This window comes from Maniola jurtina, chromosome 23, assembly GCF_905333055.1.
Source record: "Maniola jurtina chromosome 23, ilManJurt1.1, whole genome shotgun sequence".
NCBI classification, from domain to species: Eukaryota; Metazoa; Arthropoda; class Insecta; order Lepidoptera; family Nymphalidae; genus Maniola; species Maniola jurtina.
Window position 1 is genome coordinate 7,477,998 of NC_060051.1, and position 21,055 is coordinate 7,499,052.

Consider the following 21,055-nt stretch of genomic DNA (forward strand, 5'->3'; position numbering starts at 1 on the left):
CGAGGCACGTTTATGCACGTGCCTCGCGAATATGTTTATTAACGGCATGCGTTAGGTGTTTGTGGCATGTTTATAGAAGAAGGTCATATTAAGTGCGACAGGTTTTTGATGCAATAGTTTTGCGGAATTGCTACTCGAATTCTGAGGCCAGCCGTATTTAAGCGCTACTTACAAAAGTTTTAGTATTTTACTATGAGCCGCATCTAGTGGAACATTTATATCGCTGCGGACTAACGATCCGACGCGGCGTTGCTCGACTTTAATGTCCCTAAATATATCCTTCGGGGAACGGTTTAAAAGTTTCCACTCACTTAACTTAGTGCTTGGAAACTGATCGTTAAAAACGTTGACACTTTAACTGCTGAGCAAGGCTTGCCAACGCGAAATTCACATTTGCCTCAGCAAAGATTTACAGGATTTTAATGTTTAAACTATCGTGAGTGATTTCCATTTTAAGCATAGAATGTAACGGCTATACTCACGTATTTAGTCGATGTAAAAACGACTAGTTTCGAACCCATCCGGGGTTCTTTTTTTAGCTTTCCTCAAAAAGAAAAACGGAACCCTTATAGGATCACTTTGTTATCTGTCTGTCTGTCTGTCCGTCCGTCCGTCCGTTGTGTCTATCAAGAAAATCTATAGGGTACTTCTCGTAGACCTAGAATCATGAAAGGCAGGTAGCCTACCTACCTGCCAAATTTCATGATTCTAGGTATATTCTTATAGCACAAGTAAAGGAATAAATCCGAAAACTATGAATTTGTGGTAACATCATTAAAAAACATTTTGAATAAGATAAATTTTGAAAAATTACGAATAAATAGATAATTATTTCGGAAATCTATTAAGTATTTCACACTTAGGTACCAAATCCACCTATCTATCTCCATCAAGCTGAAATGGCAGTCAAATAAAAGCAGTTAACCATAAAACTGTCCAAGAATTAATCACAAAAACCGGTCAAGAACGAGTCGGACTCGCACATGAAGGGTTCCGTACCATCGTTCAAGATATAACACTTTTATGTGCAACACTGCAAGCTAATGACGGACAGCGCCATCTACATAATGTTTTAGTAAACGAATTATTTGTTTTTTTTTTGTGATGTAATCACAAATTCATGATTTATGGATTTTTCCTTTACTTGTGCTATAATACCTAAGTATCTACCTGCCACATTTCATGATTCTACGCCAACGGAAAGTGGGTAACACAGGTTTTGATTCCCATTTCTTAATTTCTTAGCAGACACGATAGGCAGAAAGACACAATAAGGGTTCCTTTTACTATTTGAGGTACGGAACTCTAAAAACAACGAATTATCACCGCATAATGATTTCTTATGACATCATTAAAGGTTTTTAATCAACTTCTTCAACGAATGATGCCCAAAAGTGTACTTTCTAAAGCGTAGGCCGTGTATGATAATAACCTATACAGGGTGATAACTTGAGATGGGCCAGGGAAACGTTTCTTATTGTGATAGAGTAAACTTAACAGTTCTTGTATTTCCCAAAAGTGATTCCAGCTCGGCTAAGATCAGGAATCCATACTATCCATACTTCCATACTAATATTATAAATGCGACAGTGTGTCTGTCTGTCTACTAGCTTTTTAAGTCCCAAAAGCTTAACCGATTTTGATGAAAGGTACAGACAGAGTTATCTTACATCCCGGGGAAGGACATAAGCTACTTTTTATCCCGCAAAACCAAAGAGTTGCCACGGGATTCTTAAAAGCCCATCCGTTTAACCGATTTCTATGAAAGGTACAGAGTTATTTTGCATCCCGGAAACTGACATAGGCAACTTTTATCCCGGAAAATTAAAAAGTTCCCACCGGATTTTTGAAAACCTTTATAATACCGCGGATAAAGTCGCGGGCATCGTCTAGTATGAAAATAAGGTAATTTTACCATTAATTACCAATCGTTATTTGATTAACGCACGTAAAATCTAATTATTGCTTGGAAATAAAAACGTACGAATTAAAATAAATACAAGATTAACAAGTGTAAACTAAAAAATTTATAACACCCCCGACAAGTGAAGGTTACTGTAACTAGAAAAGAGCTGATAACTTTCAAACGGCTGAACCGATTTTCTTGGATTATAGCTAAGAACACTCTCGATCAAGCCACTTTTCAAACAAAAAAAAACTAAACTAAAATCGGTTCATTAGTTTAGGAGCTACGATGCCACAGATAGATACACAGATACACTAATACACAGATACACACGTCAAACTTATAACACCCCCCTTTTTGGATCGGGGGTGAAAAAAGAAAATGAAACTACATAAAAACACTAAAGATCTTTTGATTCAGTTTTCTTTCTATTAATATCAACTTTTAGTAATCAAAGTATAATTCAAAAAATTTCAATTTACCGACACTGACCCATTCCGAAATTTCACCCTATACTACATCAGTAACCTGATACTATACGTCGCATACTTTATGAGGTTTTTATGTGTTTGTTTAAAAGCATTAGTTTTCTTATGATGGTCATTTAAAAATAATCCCCGAGTTCGAACTTCGATAATATATTCAATATTCATGTTTTAAAGGTATTCTCTAACCTATTCAACTCTAAAAAGAAGTTAAGAGCGAGTCAGACTCGTACACCGCGGGTTCCGTACTACAGTCGTATTTTTTCGACATTTTGCACGATGAATCTAAAACTTTTATGCATAAAAAACAAATAAAAATCTGTTTTAGAATGTACAGGTAAAGCCCTCTGATATTTTAACCCACTTGGTATAGTTATCTTACTTTGAAAATACTACATATCTGCTCATGAACACATTTTAAATTTTTTTTTGTAATAAAACCACAAATTCACGGTTTTCGGATTTTTTCCTTTACTTATGCTATAAGACCTACCTATCCGCCAAATTTCATGATTCTGTGGTCAACGGGAAGTACCCTATAGGTTTTCTCGACATACACGATAGGCGGACAGACGTACAGAAGGATAGACAGACCACAAAGTAATCCTATAAATGTTCCGTTTTTCCTTTTGAGGTACGGACCTTAAAAAGGGGAGGTTATTATAACTAGCTAAGTATTTGTATTTGTATTTTGTAAGAAATGAAAGTAAGCAATCTCAATATTATTTGTACACTTCAGCCAATATTATTTTGAACTCTGTATCTATCCTCTCATTTACACAATAGCATATAAAGAATCTGAATCTATATCCACTTAAATATAATATCTACCCACTCACTTTACATATTACATTGTAATATATAATAATAACAATATAACAAAAAAAAAAACCTTTTAAATTTAAAGATAAAAATCATTTGAAATGGAGAGACGATGTAATAAAATTGTAGATGAAACGGTGTTCATAACTTTAGAAATGACAACTTGTAATGATGTGAAATTTATCGATGAATTTTATCGATAGTCTCTAAAAGATGATATATTGATGTACTTAATTAAATTTTAATTTATGTAACTTTAAGTAACAATGAATTATTTCAAAAGAATTGGGTACCTACTTGCATTTCTCAATTTGGTTTGTACTATTTATAATATGTATTTGGTATTGTGCGCGCACACGTTCGAATATGCAGGAACCCAGGGCGCGCGCCGTGACCGTGAATGACGTTTATTATCTGTGTAAAACTGAACACTCTTCTTTGTCCTTTTGTAACCAATTTTCGCTGCTGGTCGAATTCATAAATTAATAATGTATATTTCCTGTTTTATTGCAATTAATACACCTACGCCAAATCCGATGGATCTCGGCCACAAGTAAACCTACAAATCCGGCGTGGTGCGCCAACATAGTGGCGACCGTGAGCAATTCTACCTGTACAACGCAACCAACAAAGACGTACAAAAACTGCCGCATCATCGCCGACGAAACAGAAAAAGGATCGCAGCCCACGGAGATACCAAGACAAAGTGAGCCCGTTCCTTACCTTCAAATACCCAAAGCTATTCTATTCACCTATATATTCTATTCACCTATATTTACAAAATTCAAGCTAATTCTGTGTTTAGGTAATTACAAAATCTTCCTATACAATACTTACTATTGGCATACAAGTTGTCTAAACTATTTTCGCATCTCAAGCTCTAATAACGACTTGAAAGTCTTAATAAACTAAATTTAAAGGTTCTAATCAGCAAAATACCTATCATTAAAGAATTGCTAAACCAATTCTACATAATTAAATATCGTACCTTCTTAATTATCTTAGTATAATTGCAACCATTTTCCAAAATTATAAAATATAAATCCATTGCTTCAATGCCTATACTATAGCTCCCTACTATTATTACTTGATACACAAAGCTGCATAATTATCAATTCCAGTGCAACTCAGAGACGCTTGCTAAGGCACAGCACTTAATCCAGTCGTGCTCCCACGCATACTGTGGCAGCCTCGAACTTCAGCCAGTGCCGCCGGCCCCCTGCAACCGTTGCACAGCACCAGTCTACTTCTGCGCACGGCTAGTGGAACATCAAACTTGAAGCGAGGAGCGTATTGTATCAAACTTCATATACAAGTAAGCTACCCTTTCTATACCTGCATCAGTGTATTGATCTCAAATCATGGAAAATACATTTAAAGCTTTAAATTTAAAACGTGCCTCAATTAAGGGCCGCGTTACTAAATTCAGTAATCAGTTAGATGACCTAAAAGGCCGCAGAATAACTCCATCTGAGGTCGACATACTGACGCAAAGGTTAGCAAAGATTGAAGCATTATTCGCCGAGTTCGATGGTGTGCAAGATCAAATAGAGGGCTTGGATGAAAAGAATTTAAGCGTTGAGTTAGACACTAGGGAGACCATTGAACAAGCTTTCTATAATTCAATCTCGGTTGCTAAAGAAATCATATCGGACAACAGTGCCTCTAAGAAAGCTGGATCATTCGACCAAAGTTATACCTCAGCGATAGGGGCAGACGAGGAGGATCACGAAGTGATCGGATTTCGTCTCCCTATAATTAAAATCACTCCTTTTTCTGGAAATTATCAATCTTGGGTTCAGTTTAGAGACACTTTCAACTCTTTGATTAACAGCAACCCTAGAATTAAAAATATACATAAGTTTCATTACCTCGTATCATACTTAGAGGGTGAAGCGGCTCGAGTGATCAGCAATCTTGAGGTGTCTGATGCTAATTATCCTGAAGCGTGGAATCTATTGTGTGAGCGTTACAACAACACACGTCAATTGATAAATAGTCATTTAAAATTACTTTTTAACATTGAACAGACTCGCGAGAGTGACAAATCTTTAAGATTCGTTGTTGATCACATTACCAAAAACTTGCGGGCACTTAAAACTTTAAACCAACCAACCGAGCATTGGGATGTTGTGATCATATATTTAGTCTCAGCAAAGTTAGACAGCAATACCCGAGTCAAATGGGAAGAATATATTCATGCTAATGTCAGGTCTTCGGAGATGCCTACACTTGATGATTTTTTGACTTTTTTGAAGGCTCGTGCCGACGTGCTTGAGTCTGTTTTCCGCAGTAAGCAGGAACCAAACAAGAACATCAAGCAAACTCCGAATATCTCACAAGGCTATAAAAAAGCTCAGTCTTCTGTATCCACTAAATCCTTTGTTGTTGAGAAAGGTGACAATTCCAATGTCTCGCTAACTTACAAGTGCGCGGTTTGTAAACATAATCATCGCATTTATGAATGCGAACAATTCAAATCAAAATCAATTGAAGAGAGGGCAGCACTGGTAGCCAAGCTAAGATTATGTACAAATTGTTTGCGAGTAGGGCATAATCAACGTTTCTGCAAGACCCCAGGTTCTTGCAAGAACTGTAAAAAGCGTCACAGCACTATGATATGTAAGGCTTCTGAGCCTGATAAAGAAACAAGAGAAACAAATGAAGGTACTTCTGATCCCATTGCGATGTCAGCCACCATGTCTTCAGAGACTCTATTGTGTACAGCACTAGTTGACGTCATCAATCCTAAAACTAATGAAGCTGTTACTACAAAAGCACTGCTAGATTGTGCTAGCCAGTGTACATTCATATCCAAAATGTTAAAGGAACAGTTAAATCTGACACCATTACTCTCCGAGACCAAAAATGTCACAGGAATCGGTGACATAGCGTTCAAGCTTCCTGCTGAACGGTGCGAAATACGCATCAAATCCAAACAAAACCCGTTCAGTATTATTTCATCATGCCTCGTCATCCCTAAAATTTCAGGAAAAATTCCTAAAACACTAATTAATATTTCACATTTAAATTTAGCTTCGTTTGCTCTTGCAGACCCACAATTTAACGAACCTTCAGAAATAGGTATACTCATAGGTGCGGACATCTTTTGGGATGTGATCTTATCAAAGCAGCAGTCCCTTGGCAAAGGTAATCCTATTCTGCGCCAATCAAAATTAGGTTGGCTCATTGCAGGTCCGTTACACCAAAAATGTGATGACACCATACAATGCAATTTTACAAAAGTCACTGATAGTGCTAGTGACATAACGGATAATTCCTTGACAAGTCTACACAAGGATTTAAAAAGATTCTGGGAGCTAGAAAGCTTACCAACGAAACCTCTACTAACCTCGCAAGAGATAGAGTGTGAAAATCATTTCACAGAACATACCAAACGAAACAGTGAAGGGCGTTTCATAGTTAAACTCCCGCTCACTGAAACACCAGATTGTCTGGGTGACTCATACTATATGGCAAAAAAGAGATTTCTAAATCTGGAACGTCGATTCAAAAAGCAACCTGAAATTAAGGAGGCTTATGTAGACTTCATTAACGAATATGCTCACCTAGGACATCTATCAATTTCAGATGTTGACCGACCTGAAAACGGCTATTTTGTCCCACACCATCCAGTTATCCGCGAGGGCAGTGAATCAACGCGCCTCCGCGTCGTATTCGATGCATCGAGCCGCACAGCCAATCACAGCTGCACACCAGGTTCTAAACTATCTTGTTTGTCCGTAAATGATATACAAATGATAGGTCCTACGATACAAGACTCTCTTTTTAACATCCTTATTCGATTTCGTCAATATCAGTATGTGATATCGGCTGATATCGAAAAAATGTACCGTCAGATATTAGTACATGAGTCTGATCGCAATCTGCAGCTGATTTTGTGGCGAGATGCAGAGGACAAACCGTTACAAACTCTCAGGCTCAACACAGTCACATATGGTTTTGCTAGCGCAAGTTTTCTTGCAACGCGTTGTCTCTGGCAAGTTGGAGAAGAATGTGATGACCCGGTCATTAAAAAGATTATCCAAACCGATTTTTATGTCGACGACTTATTGACAGGTCATGACGATGAGAGCCAACTTCGATTCATTCAGCAGGCGGTTGCTGAAAACCTTGCTAAGGCGGGATTCAACTTGCGCAAGTATCGCTCCAACTTACCTTCTCTGCTATCAGCTGAAACTATTCAGTCCAATGGGAACCTAATAATAAGCGAAACCACAAATACCCTTGGTCTGAGCTGGGATCCATCCCGAGATATTCTGAAGTTTCCCATCAATGTCAGCACAGTTGATGCCGTCACTAAACGCACGATACTTTCGTCAACGTTCAAGCTTTTCGACCCTTTGGGGCTCCTATCTTTGTGCACTATCGTTCCCAAAATTTTAATTCAGACCTTATGGTCCCTAAAACTGGATTGGGATGATCCAGCACCTCAAGAAGTTGTCAAATCTTGGAAGAATTTCACTGACGGCATGGAATCAGTTTCCTCTTTATCTATCCCGAGATTAACGATAATCCCAAATGCAGAATCCATTGAAATGCATTGTTTCTGCGACGCATCGCAACGCGCATTTGGCTCATGCATCTTTCTAAAATCATTTAATAAAGAAGGCCAAGTGCGTGTGAATTTGCTTTGCGCCAAATCACGCGTTGCTCCAGCATCCACTCCAACTACGATTCCCCGTCTTGAACTCTCGGGCGCTCTGCTTGCAGCTGAAATGAGTTCCACTGTATCTCAAGCTTTACGTTGCCAAATCTCACGAATCGTCTATTGGACTGATTCGAGCATCGTATTAGCTTGGATACGGAAGGGCTCCAAGAATCTCAAGGCTTTTGTGGCAAACAGAGTTGCCACTATTCGAGAACTTACTGAGACGTCGGCATGGCATCATGTTCCCACGGAGCACAACCCAGCAGATCTGCTGTCTCGTGGAGTAGATCCCCGAGACATAGCAAGTTGTAACCTGTGGTGGTTTGGGCCATCATTCTTGACTATGCCAGAATCTGAATGGCCATCGTCGCAGTCGCAACCTCCTATTGAGACGGATGAATTACCTGAGGTGAAGGCGCACGTCGTCGAAACAAATGAAGCAGAGCCATCACCATTTAATGTACAAAAACATTCTAAACTAAAGACGGTACAAAACATTTTTGGCTACATCAATAGATTTATGCATAATTGCAAGAACCCAAAAAAAATAAACTCACCGGTTCACTATCCGCGTCTGAGCTTGACAAAGCGCTCCAAAAATTAGTTTATATCTCCCAGTTAGAGTCCTTTCAAAAAGAATACGACAGGCTATTAAAAGGAAAGTCACTTAATCCTAAATCTAATATTGCGGCACTTAACCCCTTTCTCCATGAAGGTCTAATTAGGGTAGGTGGACGTATACAAGCTTCCGAATATAGCTTTGACATGAAGCACCCCATGTTGTTAAGCTCTAAACATCATTTTACAAAATTGCTGTTAGAGCAGGAACACCGCAAGCTTTTACATGCAGGTCCGCAGGCTTTACTAGCCTCTATTAGAACTCGTTTCTGGCCTATAGGCGGTAGAAACCTTGCGCGACGAACCGTTCTCAATTGTATAGTTTGTAGACGTTTTCAGGGTCGATCGGCCACGAATATCATGGGCAACTTACCTTCGGAAAGACTTATGCCAGATTTTCCCTTTCATGTTGTTGGAACTGACTTTGCTGGGCCATTTATGATCACGGATCGCAAAGGTCGTGGTTGCAAAATATCGAAAGCTTATTTATGTATTTTTATATGTTTCAAATACAAGTGTATCCATTTAGAAACGGTCTCAGAACTGTCCAAAAACGCTTTTGTTTTAACGCTCAGGCGATTTATTGCACGCCGAGGTCTCCCAAGGTCAATTCATTGCGATAATGGTGGAAATTACGTCTCGGCAGCAAGAGAAATCCGCGAATTTCTGCAAGCCAATAGCGATGCTATTCATGATTTTGCCGCCAACGAAGGAGTCGAATTTTGCTTCTCCCCCCCATACGCTCCTCACTTCAACGGGTTGATGGAGGCCGGCGTGAAATCGGCGAAGTTTCACCTAACCCGGATCGTAGGAAACACGCATTTAACTTTCGAGGAGCTGTGCTCGTTGTTTACTCAAATAGAAGCCATCCTTAATAGTAGACCCCTCTATTCCCTCAGCTCCTCACCCAACGATTTCTATCCCCTAACCCCGGGCCACTTTTTAATCGGAAGACCCCTGGTATCGCTGCCAAGCCCTAACTTGCTGGAAACTAAGGAAAGCCAGATCGACAGGTTTCTACGCATAGAGCGAATGCGTCAGCTGTTCTGGCGGCGCTGGAGCCACGAATTTGTTTCCGAACTGCAAGAACGAGTCAAGTGGCGGACGACAGGAAATAACTTACGAGTGGACGACCTGGTAGTGTTGAAGGAAGACGGCTTACATCCACTACATTGGCGCCTAGGCAGAATCAAAAAATTGTTCCCTGGAGAGGACGGCGTGACGCGAGTCGTAGATGTCACTACAGCGAAGGGCGTCGTGCGCCGCGCCATCGGCCGCATTTGCTTACTGCCGAGCCCCAACGACACGGAAAGGAAGTCTTGAAAGCTGAAGGCTTTCCAGGGCCCGGAGTATGTGCGCGCACACGTTCGAATATGCAGGAACCCAGGGCGCGCGCCGTGACCGTGAATGACGTTTATTATCTGTGTAAAACTGAACACTCTTCTTTGTCCTTTTGTAACCAATTTTCGCTGCTGGTCGAATTCATAAATTAATAATGTATATTTCCTGTTTTATTGCAATTAATACACCTACGCCAAATCCGATGGATCTCGGCCACAAGTAAACCTACAAATCCGGCGTGGTGCGCCAACAGGTATGATTTTTAAAGTATATAAAAATAAAATATCTGACTTATCAGCGCCCAGCCCAAACCCTTGGACTTAGAAAACTTAAATTTTGCACAAAGGTTCCCGTTATAATTCGGGGGTTGTATAAAAACAGTGATTTTGACTCGCTTTTTAACTACAAGGTTTAAGGTCCAATTTCACAAACAGTGCTGTTATCCGAGTATAACTATGTTAAGAATAAAATTAACAGTTACATTTTGGATAACTTGTCATACTTTCACCAATTCATTTTATTTTTTTACTAGCCATTCTTTGAAGTAGCGTTTTTCAGTTGTCTATATCAGGTTTGAATGAGTCAAATGAATAAGTAAATGTCAAAAACTGAGAATACAGGTCAGTTCGAAGTTCGAATAGGTGTCTGTTAATATCAAATTGTCATTGATTGTCACGTTACTTATCCACCGTTACCATTGTTACGAGTTTAGCGTCACTCCAAAATCAGCGGAATAGGACTATTCTCGTATAAATTTTTTGGTCTTCGGTTAAGTATTTGGTGAAATGAAAATTTCGTTATCCGAGAGTAACTTACGACTTTATCCAAGGTTTAAATGCTATGTTGATGAAAAGGCCTCAGTCATTTGTTATATCCATACTTACTAATATTATAAATGCGAAAGTGTGTCTGTCTGCGACCTTTTCACGGCCCAACAGTTTACCCGATTCTGACGAAATTTGGTACAGGGTTAGCTTATTAGGCTACTTTTTATCCCGGAAAATCAAAGAGTTCGCACGGGATTCCTAAAAACCCATCCGCTTAACCGATTTGTATGAAATTTGGTACCGAGGTAGCTTGCGTCCCTGTAATTGACATAGGCATTTTATTCCGGAAAATCAAACAGTTCCCACGGGATCTACAAAAACCTAAATCCACGCGGACGAAGTCGCGGACATCCTGTAGCAACATAATAAATAACTAAGATATTAAAATAATAGAGCAAACTAACTAGCCCAGTCACCGCAGTAGAAATCTCTGACCGTTTATAATGTCAAAGTAAGTTGGACACTTGAGCGGGGAATGAATTTATCATTTTGAGCAACTTTTGTGTTTTATGCAGAATTTCAGATTCAATTACTTTATCAAGTTCTGTAATTAATAGTGAAAGACTTTGTATTTTATATCCCCTCGAGGGATTTGAATTTGCATTCAACTTTTGGGATTCATATTATTTACTTAGGTAGGTACATTCTTTTTATTAAATATTTAGACTCTAGATCTAGAGTCTAATTAAAGTTCATCTCCTCGTAATAAGAAAGTTCTTTATTTGCTCTAAGTCTGTGAAGTGGATTACATTCAGAAAATAATGTCTAAATCTAAAATATTTTATGGCTTAGATAAAGCTTATAATGTTTTTTTACCTTATATTTAGTAGCGTACAGGTCATAGAGGCAAAAAAGTATTGCTTACCTTGCCATTCAGTAGGTCCACCTAAGGCCTACCTAATAATGCCTACACTGTGGGTGAGCGCGGGTGATGTGTGGGTGTGTGTGTGTGTGTGTGTGTGTGTGTGTGTGTGTGGTGTGTGTGTGTGTGTGTGTGTGTGTGTGTGTGTGTGTGTGTGTATGTGTGTGTGTGTGTGTATGTGTGTGTATGTTGTGTGTGTGTGTTCCTCCCCCGCCTCATATCCCGATTGCCATCTCAACCTGTCGCATACTATATTTGGAAAATGATTAAGTTGGTTGCTGCAGAAAAAGGTTTTTATATTAATTTCGTTTTCTGAATTCACAAAAAATATTTTTTAATTCTTAAAGTCGTCTAAATAATTTTTAAAGGTAACAAGGGTTACCAGGTCAGAGTAAAAAGTAGACCAAAATCCTTTAAAAAAATCAGTTCATCTTTGTTACTGCGCTCCAAAAAGTCTGTTAAATTCGACAGTATTGACAAAGAGCACCAAATTACGAACCTATTCAAACAAACCGCGTTTCAATTCAATACAAATATAATAAAATGATTTAATAAACACCGCAATTATGTCAAAGGCAAAAAGTATGCAGATTTGCGGCGCGGTCGAAATTATGCCGCAAATTTGCTATTCAAATTGAAATGGGATGTCATCCATCGAGTAACACGTTCAGAGAGATGATAACTACGATGGTGTGGGCATTTGATGAGACAGTATGAAACGAGACTGTTTTAAGTCTAATAAGTCTAGTCTTTTTTTAGTGTTATCTATTGGAGGTCGTAAGTCTAAACACCATTATTTACAAAATTGAGATATCTTACTAAGCGTCATCTTCAAGCCTGTCTGGAAAAAGCTGCAACGTTAGAGCATCGCTGGCGAGATCAATATCAGCTGAAAAACCTCTGAGCGACCGTACTTTTGTTAAGTAAATTTTAGTACAATACCTCAAAATATTGGCTAATGGCTGATTACAGAATATTATATGACAAATCAGAATGCAAAAAAGTTGTACCATTTTCTAAAAGACCTTACTTTCCAGGCTTTTTTAATATTTTTAACTATTGTGTATTTAATGTACTCTACCGCAGCCGATAGAAATACCGGATCTTGTATACCTATTATGTGTTTGATCAAGTGATCTTATACTTTGGCAAGGAGGGGCAGAGGAGGGAATATCTTGTACATCAACTCCCCTCTAAAGGGTTAAGGGTTGCTTTTTCGATATCACCACACGCCACGCGAACCCGTAAAACAATTATTCACTCATCCACGCGCCTAAAAAGTTGGACATCACTTTTTTTCAAAAAGTTCTGGAAAAAATCCTCACAATGGAATCGCAATTAATTGATAGGCCGCTCTGTACTATAGAATTTTTCAGAATCACTTTTTTTAATTAAACTTTTTTTTATTTAACACAAGTTTTGAAATTCGTGTAGGTACGTATATTGTGCCGTGATAGACTAGCGGTTAGGACGTCCGCCTCCTGTTCAAGAGGTCGGGGGTTCGATCCCGGGCACGCACCTGTAACCTTTCGGAGTTACGTTTTTAGCAAGTAAATATCACTTGCTTTAACGTTGAAGCAAATCATTGCAAGGAAACTTGCATGCCTGACAGTTCTCCATAATGTTCTCAAAGGCGTGTAAAGTCTGCAAACCGCACTTGGCAGACAGACAATCATACAGATGAATCGTATTTTTTACCCGACTACGGCAAAGCCGAAAGGAAGGGTTATGATTGTAGCAGTCTATGTATTTCTACATTTATTCGAGCAGATAAAACTAGATAGTCTTTATTTTTTGCACGTGAAGATTTAGTTTTTTTTTTAAATTAGTACCTACCCATAGTTTTAATAATTATATTAAAAACTACTCCGTGTACGTTTTTATAATAAACTCCCAGAAGGAATATTGGAGATATCTCAGAACAAGTTTAAAGTTTTTATAAAACATATTGAAGCATCCTATTAAAATGTAAAGGATTAATATAATTTATATGACAAGAAAGCTTGGGAATGCGTTGCCACAGCTTTGATAGTTTGAATAAGTGTATGCGATTTTGTGAAATGGTGGTGGAATCTTACAAATTCCACAATTGACAATCAAAAAGTGTACAATGGTACCTAATTTAATAAATCATTTGAGTTTATCGATAGTCGATACCTATATTCGCACATCACTATCGAGCCGGAATCGACTCGCTATGCTAATACACAGCACCCGATTTGCATGAAACAAATCTGTTGCTCGCCAATTATTGTTATTGCCGATTAATTAAAATAAACGATGCGTCGAGTGGGGTCCCCTGTGTTTTAGAGATCCTTGGGTAATCCGAGCGAACTTTCTTATTCATTGCTGTATTCATTTGTTCATGAACATATTTAATTTTCATTTCTTGTGATGTACCTAACCACAAGTTCACGATTTTCCTATAAGATCTAGGTACTTATCTGCCAAACCACATGATTCTAGGTCAACGGGAAGTACCCTGTAAGTTTCTTGACAGACAGACCCGACAGACTGACAGACAGACAACGAAGTGATTCTATAGGGTTCCTTTTTTCCTTTTAATTTATGAAACCCTTATAAATTCGTAAGTGCTTTTATAAGTCTGAAACGAAGAATAAATAAATACACAAGTGTAAATTAAAAATTTATAACACCCCCGACGATCCAAAGTATCTGAGTTTTCCAAAACATCATTTTCAAATAAATAATTATGTATTTAGGCAACGTCCATCTTGACAGCTTGACATTTGTCTATTGACATAATATTATGAACCTAACGGTTATCTAACCTTCTTTTCTACAAGAAAACTAGAAAAGAGCTGATAACTCTTAAACGGCTGAACCAATTTTTTTAGATTATAGCTAAGAACACTCTCGATCAAGCCATCTTTCAAACAAAAAAAAAACTAAATTAAAATCGGTTCATTCGTTTAGGCGCTACGATGCCACAGACAGATACACAGATACACAGATACACAGACACACAGATACACAGATACACACGTCAAACTTATAACACCCCTCTTTTTGGGTCGGGGGTTAAAAATACAAAATACCAAAATGTCTCCTATTAGGAACAGTCCCTTATTCTAATAACCTACGACAAGATTCACAAAAATCGTGATAAAAAATCGGGACATGTAACGACGCTTATCGCAAACACCCATCACTTGAGACCGTGCTCAAGCCGAAGACTATGCAAACCCAACATAGTAACATATGAGTACACTCAAGCGCGTGTTTTATCGGCTCTATCTAGAATACATCTATTATCTGCACGGCTCTCCTAGAGCAAGATCCCAGGTCCGCCAGAGTTACTTATTTTCTGAGTTACAAAATTTTAATGCTTGGGATATAATGAAATGCATTTAACTCTCTTAATAACTTAAGACTCATTTAACTATATTTGCTGCGCCACCTCGCTCAAGTTCGCTTTGCTCCATACAAACTCGTATTAACTAGTGCAGCTAAAGTGCGTTGACACTTTGCTGAAGAAACAAATTATTGGACGTGGCTAACAGACTTTTTTTAAGGGGTATGTATCTGTTTAGTCAAATGTACACTGAACGATGGAAACCGTCGGACTAGCGGACGTAGCCTTGGTCGGATGTCCGATAAAATGCTGCCTCGCTAGATGTTTTTGTCGGCCAATAACGCTCGGATGAGTCCGTAAGCTGCATCCTAAATGACTATGCACACCTGCCTACCGCGGCTGTTAGCCGCAGCTTACGGACACGTCTGATATTTTCGGTCTTTAGTGTGTACCATTAACGTAAGCATATTGTTTGCTAGCCAAAAATCAGCACTCAGACTTTAAAAAAATTAAGTTATGTTTTTGCGTACCTTTAGAAGGTGATACCTTTAAATTAACCATCGGTACAAGCTAGCAAATGTACGCACGATAAGGCCGCGATCACACCTGTAAGTTTTATTCACGTAAGTAGCTTACATGATTAACTTTCGTCAAAACTAATGTAATCACTCATATAAGCGTCATTTACATAGTAAAGTTGTCAATTACGTAAGCCGACCTATGTGGATAAAACTTACAGGTTCTCTATCCCACACATTTTGTTGCTCAGAGAATGAGTAACGTCTGGTGGCACTGGGATCTTGGGCCATCCGTATCGCATGTACATTACGATGTACATAGATAAACAAGTACATGGTATTTGCATTGCCTTCGAAGTTCGAACGAACCTTTACCATAATATATTTACATTTTACATACTTTAGTTTGTTTTTTTTTGTTTGTGTATTGCCCTTTTATGTGCTAATTTGTAAATGTTTACAAATCTTAATCCAATTGAATCTACTGCTTACAAGTAGGGATGGTACGGAGCTTCGGTTCCGGTTCCGTTAAGTCGGAACTTCCGATTACTATTATACTTTCGGTTCCGACTCCGGCTCCGACATTTTTTAATCGGAGGTGTGAATCGGAGGTCGAAGCATAGATAGCGGGCGAGTGCGGCGGCGTGTGCCGACCGACTGTTGATTCGACAGGTTCGTACGCGTCGCGCGGGGAATCGCCCCTCCCCCGACCCGCGCACTCAATTGTCAATTATTTTTTCACTTGTTAACGCACACGACAGCACGACACGTTCATTGGTTAAATAGATATTTGTTTTGATTTTTGCGGCTTATTATCAATGAAAGTCATCTGTTTTTGTGTTGGACAATGAAACCTAAATCAAGTTGTATTTGGAACTACTTCATTCAAGTTAATTCGGATTCGGCAAAGTGTAAACTGTGTATGAAGACGTATTCAAGAAAGGGAGGTACGACAACGTCTTTAAAAAGCCATTTGAAGTCTGTCCATGCCACTGAATATGAAGAATTAATAAAGTTAGAAACTGAAAAAAAAAATACTGTAAGTGTACAGCCTTCGACTTCGACGCCCCTTCAGGAGGCTAAAAAACAAATAACTTTGAAAGAAACTTTGGCGAAGAATACAAAATGGTGCACTTCTAATCCTAAATCTATGGAAATTGACAAATTGATTTCTGAAATGATTGCTTTGCAAGATCTACCCTTCAATTTTGTGGAAGGTATAGGATTTCGGCGACTTATGCAGTTCATCGTGCCGAATTATCACTTAAGGGGAAGACATTTTTTTACTGAAAATATTTGTGGCCAATTATATGAAACATTAGCAAAACAAATTAAGGATTTGCTCACGCAAATTGAAAAGATCTCATTTACAACAGATATTTGGACCGAACCAAGTTCGAATGTGTCTTTATTGAGTCTGACAGCACATGGCATAAATGGAGATTTTAGAAGACTCAAAGTTATTTTAAAATGCCACACATTTGACGGAAGACATACAGGAGACCTAGTTTTAGAAAATATTAAGACTATGTTAAAGGAATGGGGCGTCGTAAAAGAGAAAATTCACTGCTTTGTACGCGACTCTGGATCTAATATGATACGAGCAATGAAACTCGGCGACATACCTGATGTCAGTTGCACTATACACCAGTTGCAACTGTGTGTACGAACATTATTAGATTGTGATGAAGACATTAAAGCCTTAATATCGAAATGCAAAAAAATTTCGACGCATTTCAATCATTCCCAAATAGCCCGGACTGAACTGCACAAAATACAAAAGGAACAACTCAACCAAGAATGTTTGAGTGTAATACAGGAGTGTAGTACGCGGTAAGTTGTGCATTTATTTTTACCTCCAACCAGATTATTTAATTTAATCAAAGATCTATCCATGCTAATACAATAAATTCAAATAAAACCACTAAATCGATTTGAATAAAGCTTGCTGTGGTATATGCACGCTGATTATAATGAGTGTGTTATTTAGTTTCTGTCATTTATTTAATTTAAATAATACTCTAAGTTAGTATAACTTAGAGTATTATTTAAATTATAAGCGTTAATTAGTTTAATAATTAAACTAGTTAATAATTATAAATAAAATAAAATAAAATTAAATAGTTAAATAATAAAGTTAAATAGTTAAATAATTAAATTAGTTTAATAAAAAAAAAAAAAAAAAAAATTTGTTACAGGTGGAACAGTACATTTTATATGTTACAAAGAATGATTAGAATACAAGATTCTCTATGCCTGTACGCATCTAAGCACAACATCTCTCAATTGTCTCCTGAAGAATGGCTGCAGCTTAAAAAAATAGTGACTATACTTCAACCTTTTGAAGAAATTACCCGAAATATGAGTGACAATAACACAAGTATCTCATCAGTAATTCCACTTATACACACTCTTAAGTATACATTACACACTGAAGGCAATAAACAAGACACAAATGAAAAATTTAAAAGTATAATAAAAAGTACCGTCGATCAATTAAATTCTAGATTTAGTGACCTTCAATCAAACAATTTCTTTGCAATAGCAACATATTTAGATCCTCGTTATAAAACAAAATTTTTTAATGAAGTGGCTAAACAGAACATTGAAACAGAGATAATGTCAATATTTGATGCAGCAGATACTTCTAAAAACGAGGCTGATAATATTGTCGCTCCTGTAGAAAAACGGGCAAGAATGGAATTACCAGCAGAAACTAGCCATAGTAGTAATGTGCAATCAGTTTTGTCAAACATATTATTAAGTAGTGATGAAGAAGACGATAATAATACCACACTTGATAAAAGTCCAGTTTTTGATAAATTTGTCTTCGTAAAAAATATACTAAATGAGTTCAATAAAGAAAAACGTATTAGTATTAGTGATGATCCGCTATTATGGTGGAAAGTTAATGGTAATACCAAATTCCAGCCCCTGCAATCAATTGCTCGTCAATTTTTGTCTTGTCCACCAAGCTCGGTAGCGAGCGAACAACTTTTTAGTGGCGCTGGCCTAATCTACGACCCCTTAAGAAACAGATTAGAGGGAGACAAAGCTTCAAAGCTTTTATTCGTCAAATATAATACGCTACTTTTAGAGTCAATTAATACGATTTAATTTTTTTAAAGCTTTTGTTCGTTAGTATAATTTAATTACTAATTGATTAGTACATGCTACTTCGGGTTTAAATTCATTCTATTTAAACTTGTTGTTTATATGCCAATTTTGTTCATTTTTTATGTTTTATCATAAAACATAAAACTTTTATGTTACAACTGAAACTTAAAATAAAAAAAAATACTACATAATGTTTTATTTGTCCTTAAATAATAATTCTCTCTCATGTCACCCTGCTTCCGATTCCGATTCCGACTGCGGTTCCGATTCCGAGAAAGCAAATTTAAAAACTCCGATTCCGGCTTCGGTTCCGATAAAACTGCTTCCGTTACATCCCTACTTACAAGTGTCAATTAAAAATTTATAACACCCCCGACAAGTGAAAGTTACAGTAACTAGAAAAGAGTTGATAACTTTCAAACGGCTGAACCGATTTTCTTGGATTAGAGCTAAGAACACCCTCGATCAAGCCACCTTTCAAACAAAAAAAAACTAAATTAAAATCGGTTCATTAGTTTAGGAGCTACGATGCCACAAACAGATACACAGATACACACGTCAAACTTATAGCACCCTTCTTTTTGGGTTGGGGGTTAAAAAAGATTGGATTGCATTTAACAGATTTTGCTTTAACGGTGAAGGAAAACATCGTAAGGAAACCTGCAAGCCTGCAAGTTCTCCATAATATTTACACTCACACTTGGGAAGCGTGGCGGACTATTCTCATTCTAAGAGGAGACGCGTACTCAGTAGTGAGCCAGCGCTGGTATGATGATAATGAAAATAAGAATTTCAATTTACTACAAGATTTACTACAGCTAATAATACAATAGTTCTATAGCCTATATGTACCTATAGGCACATATTTTAAAAGTTTTATAGGTTCCATTCAATAACGAATGAGCATTTAACATTTATAATAATCGAAGTCATAATTCACTGTATAGATTTCCCTCAGACATATAATTTGCTCTCCGGTGCGTAGGCACACGCATAAATTATGTATTTAATTATTATTGGATCGAGGAGGTCTTGGTGTGGAGGTAGGAAGAGGTAATTGTGGTTTGAGATGGTATAATAAAACTCTATTTGTTTTAAAATAATTATACAATTAATAAGCGGCTGGCGGGAAGTGGCTGGATGAGGAAGGCTGAGGGCCGGGTGTGGTGGCGCTTTATAGGGAAGGCCTATGTCCAGCGGTGGACATCCACAGGCTGATGATGATGATGATTCAGTTAATACATATATCTTTGGTAATTTTGATGACATCCTTGATGTAGTGGTAAGTGCCGTGGTCTTATTAGTGGGAGGTCCCGGGTTCGATTACCCGCAGGAGTGGTCTGTTGGGAGGCTTCGGCCGCGGCTAGTTACCACCCTACCAGTAAAGCCGTGCCGCCAAGCGATTTAGCGTTCCGGTGCTGTACCGTGTAGAATCCAAACGGATATGGGTTTATTAAAAACTGCCATACTCCTTTCTGGTTAGCCCGCTTCCATTTTAATTTGTCTTATCACTTACCACCAAGTGAGAATGCAGTCAAGAATAGTATAGAAGGACAGGACAGGACAACTTAACACATAACACCGAAAAGTCTAACCTCCAACCTCCCAAGTAAACTAACTTTTCGGAGTTATGCGCGTTTTAAGCAATTAAATATCACTTGCTTTTGAAGGAAATACAGTTCTCCATAATGTTCTCATAGGTGTATGAAATCTGCCAATTTGCACTTTGCCAGCGTGGAAGATTATGGTCAACTTTTAAATCCGAGAGGTGCTCAGTAGTGACCCGTTAATCATGATAATAGTGGCTAAATAAAGACATGAATAAAGTAATTAAAACAAAGGCAACCAACCGGATACATGTATCCCATTAAAAATAATTAATTCTTGCCTCCGCGATAAAGTCATTATTACACAAAAATATATGCAAATATATTCATCTCGATTTAGTTTTAAACAAATACGGAGCTTAATTAATAAATCAATAATCGATGTTATAAAATTTGCATAATCTATTATCCGAAGACATGTTTTTAGTCTCAAACTAAAAACTTGTTTTATTCAAGTTGGTTTCTAAAAGCTTTTTGATATGGTCAAAACATTACCAGTCAAAATCTATTAGCAGATTAATTTTTTGTTAAGAATTACTTAATTTTAATGCCAGGCAGTGTTTTGAAGAAAATAGAAATCACTTTGGTACAGTTTATTTGTATTACGAGTGCTGTTAAATTGATATCCTGTAAAGATAAAAAGGACCCAACAATGGGTTAGTAAAATATTAATAATGCCCGCGACTTCGTCCGCGTGGATTTAAATTTCTATAGATCCCGTGGGAACTGTTTGATTTTCCGGGATAAAAAGTTGCCTATTTCGATTACAGGGACGCAAGCTACTTTGGTACCAAATTTCATACAAATCGGTTAAGTGGACGGGTCTTTAGGGATCCCGCGGGAACTCTTTGATTTTTCGGGATATAAAGTAGCCTATGTTGTCCCCGGGATGTAAGCTAACCCTGTACCTTTCGTCAGAATCGGTTACATAGTTGGGCCCTGAAAACCTAGCAGACAGACAGAC

General features: G+C 37.8%; 2 protein-coding genes across 2 annotated transcripts in view; one reads left to right on the top strand and one right to left on the bottom strand.

Moving 5' to 3' along the window:
* Positions 1 to 21,055, bottom strand: part of LOC123877398 — a 757,955-nt gene that overhangs the window by 373,851 nt on the left and 363,049 nt on the right. The window lies entirely within an intron of this gene.
* Positions 16,063 to 18,818, top strand: LOC123877399 (zinc finger BED domain-containing protein 4-like). The gene is made up of 2 exons (XM_045924159.1): positions 16,063 to 17,200; positions 17,566 to 18,818. Exons 1-2 carry the CDS (start codon positions 16,215 to 16,217, stop codon positions 18,482 to 18,484), a joined length of 1,905 nt encoding a protein of 634 aa, XP_045780115.1. The 5' UTR covers positions 16,063 to 16,214; the 3' UTR covers positions 18,485 to 18,818.

Coding starts and splice junctions, on each gene's coding strand:
- LOC123877399 (XM_045924159.1), top strand. CDS start 16,215: ATGAAACCTAAATCAAGTTGTATTTGGAACTACTTCATTCAAGTTAAT. Junction 17,201..17,565: donor ATACAGGAGTGTAGTACGCG/GTAAGTTGTGCA, acceptor AATTTGTTACAG/GTGGAACAGTACATTTTATA.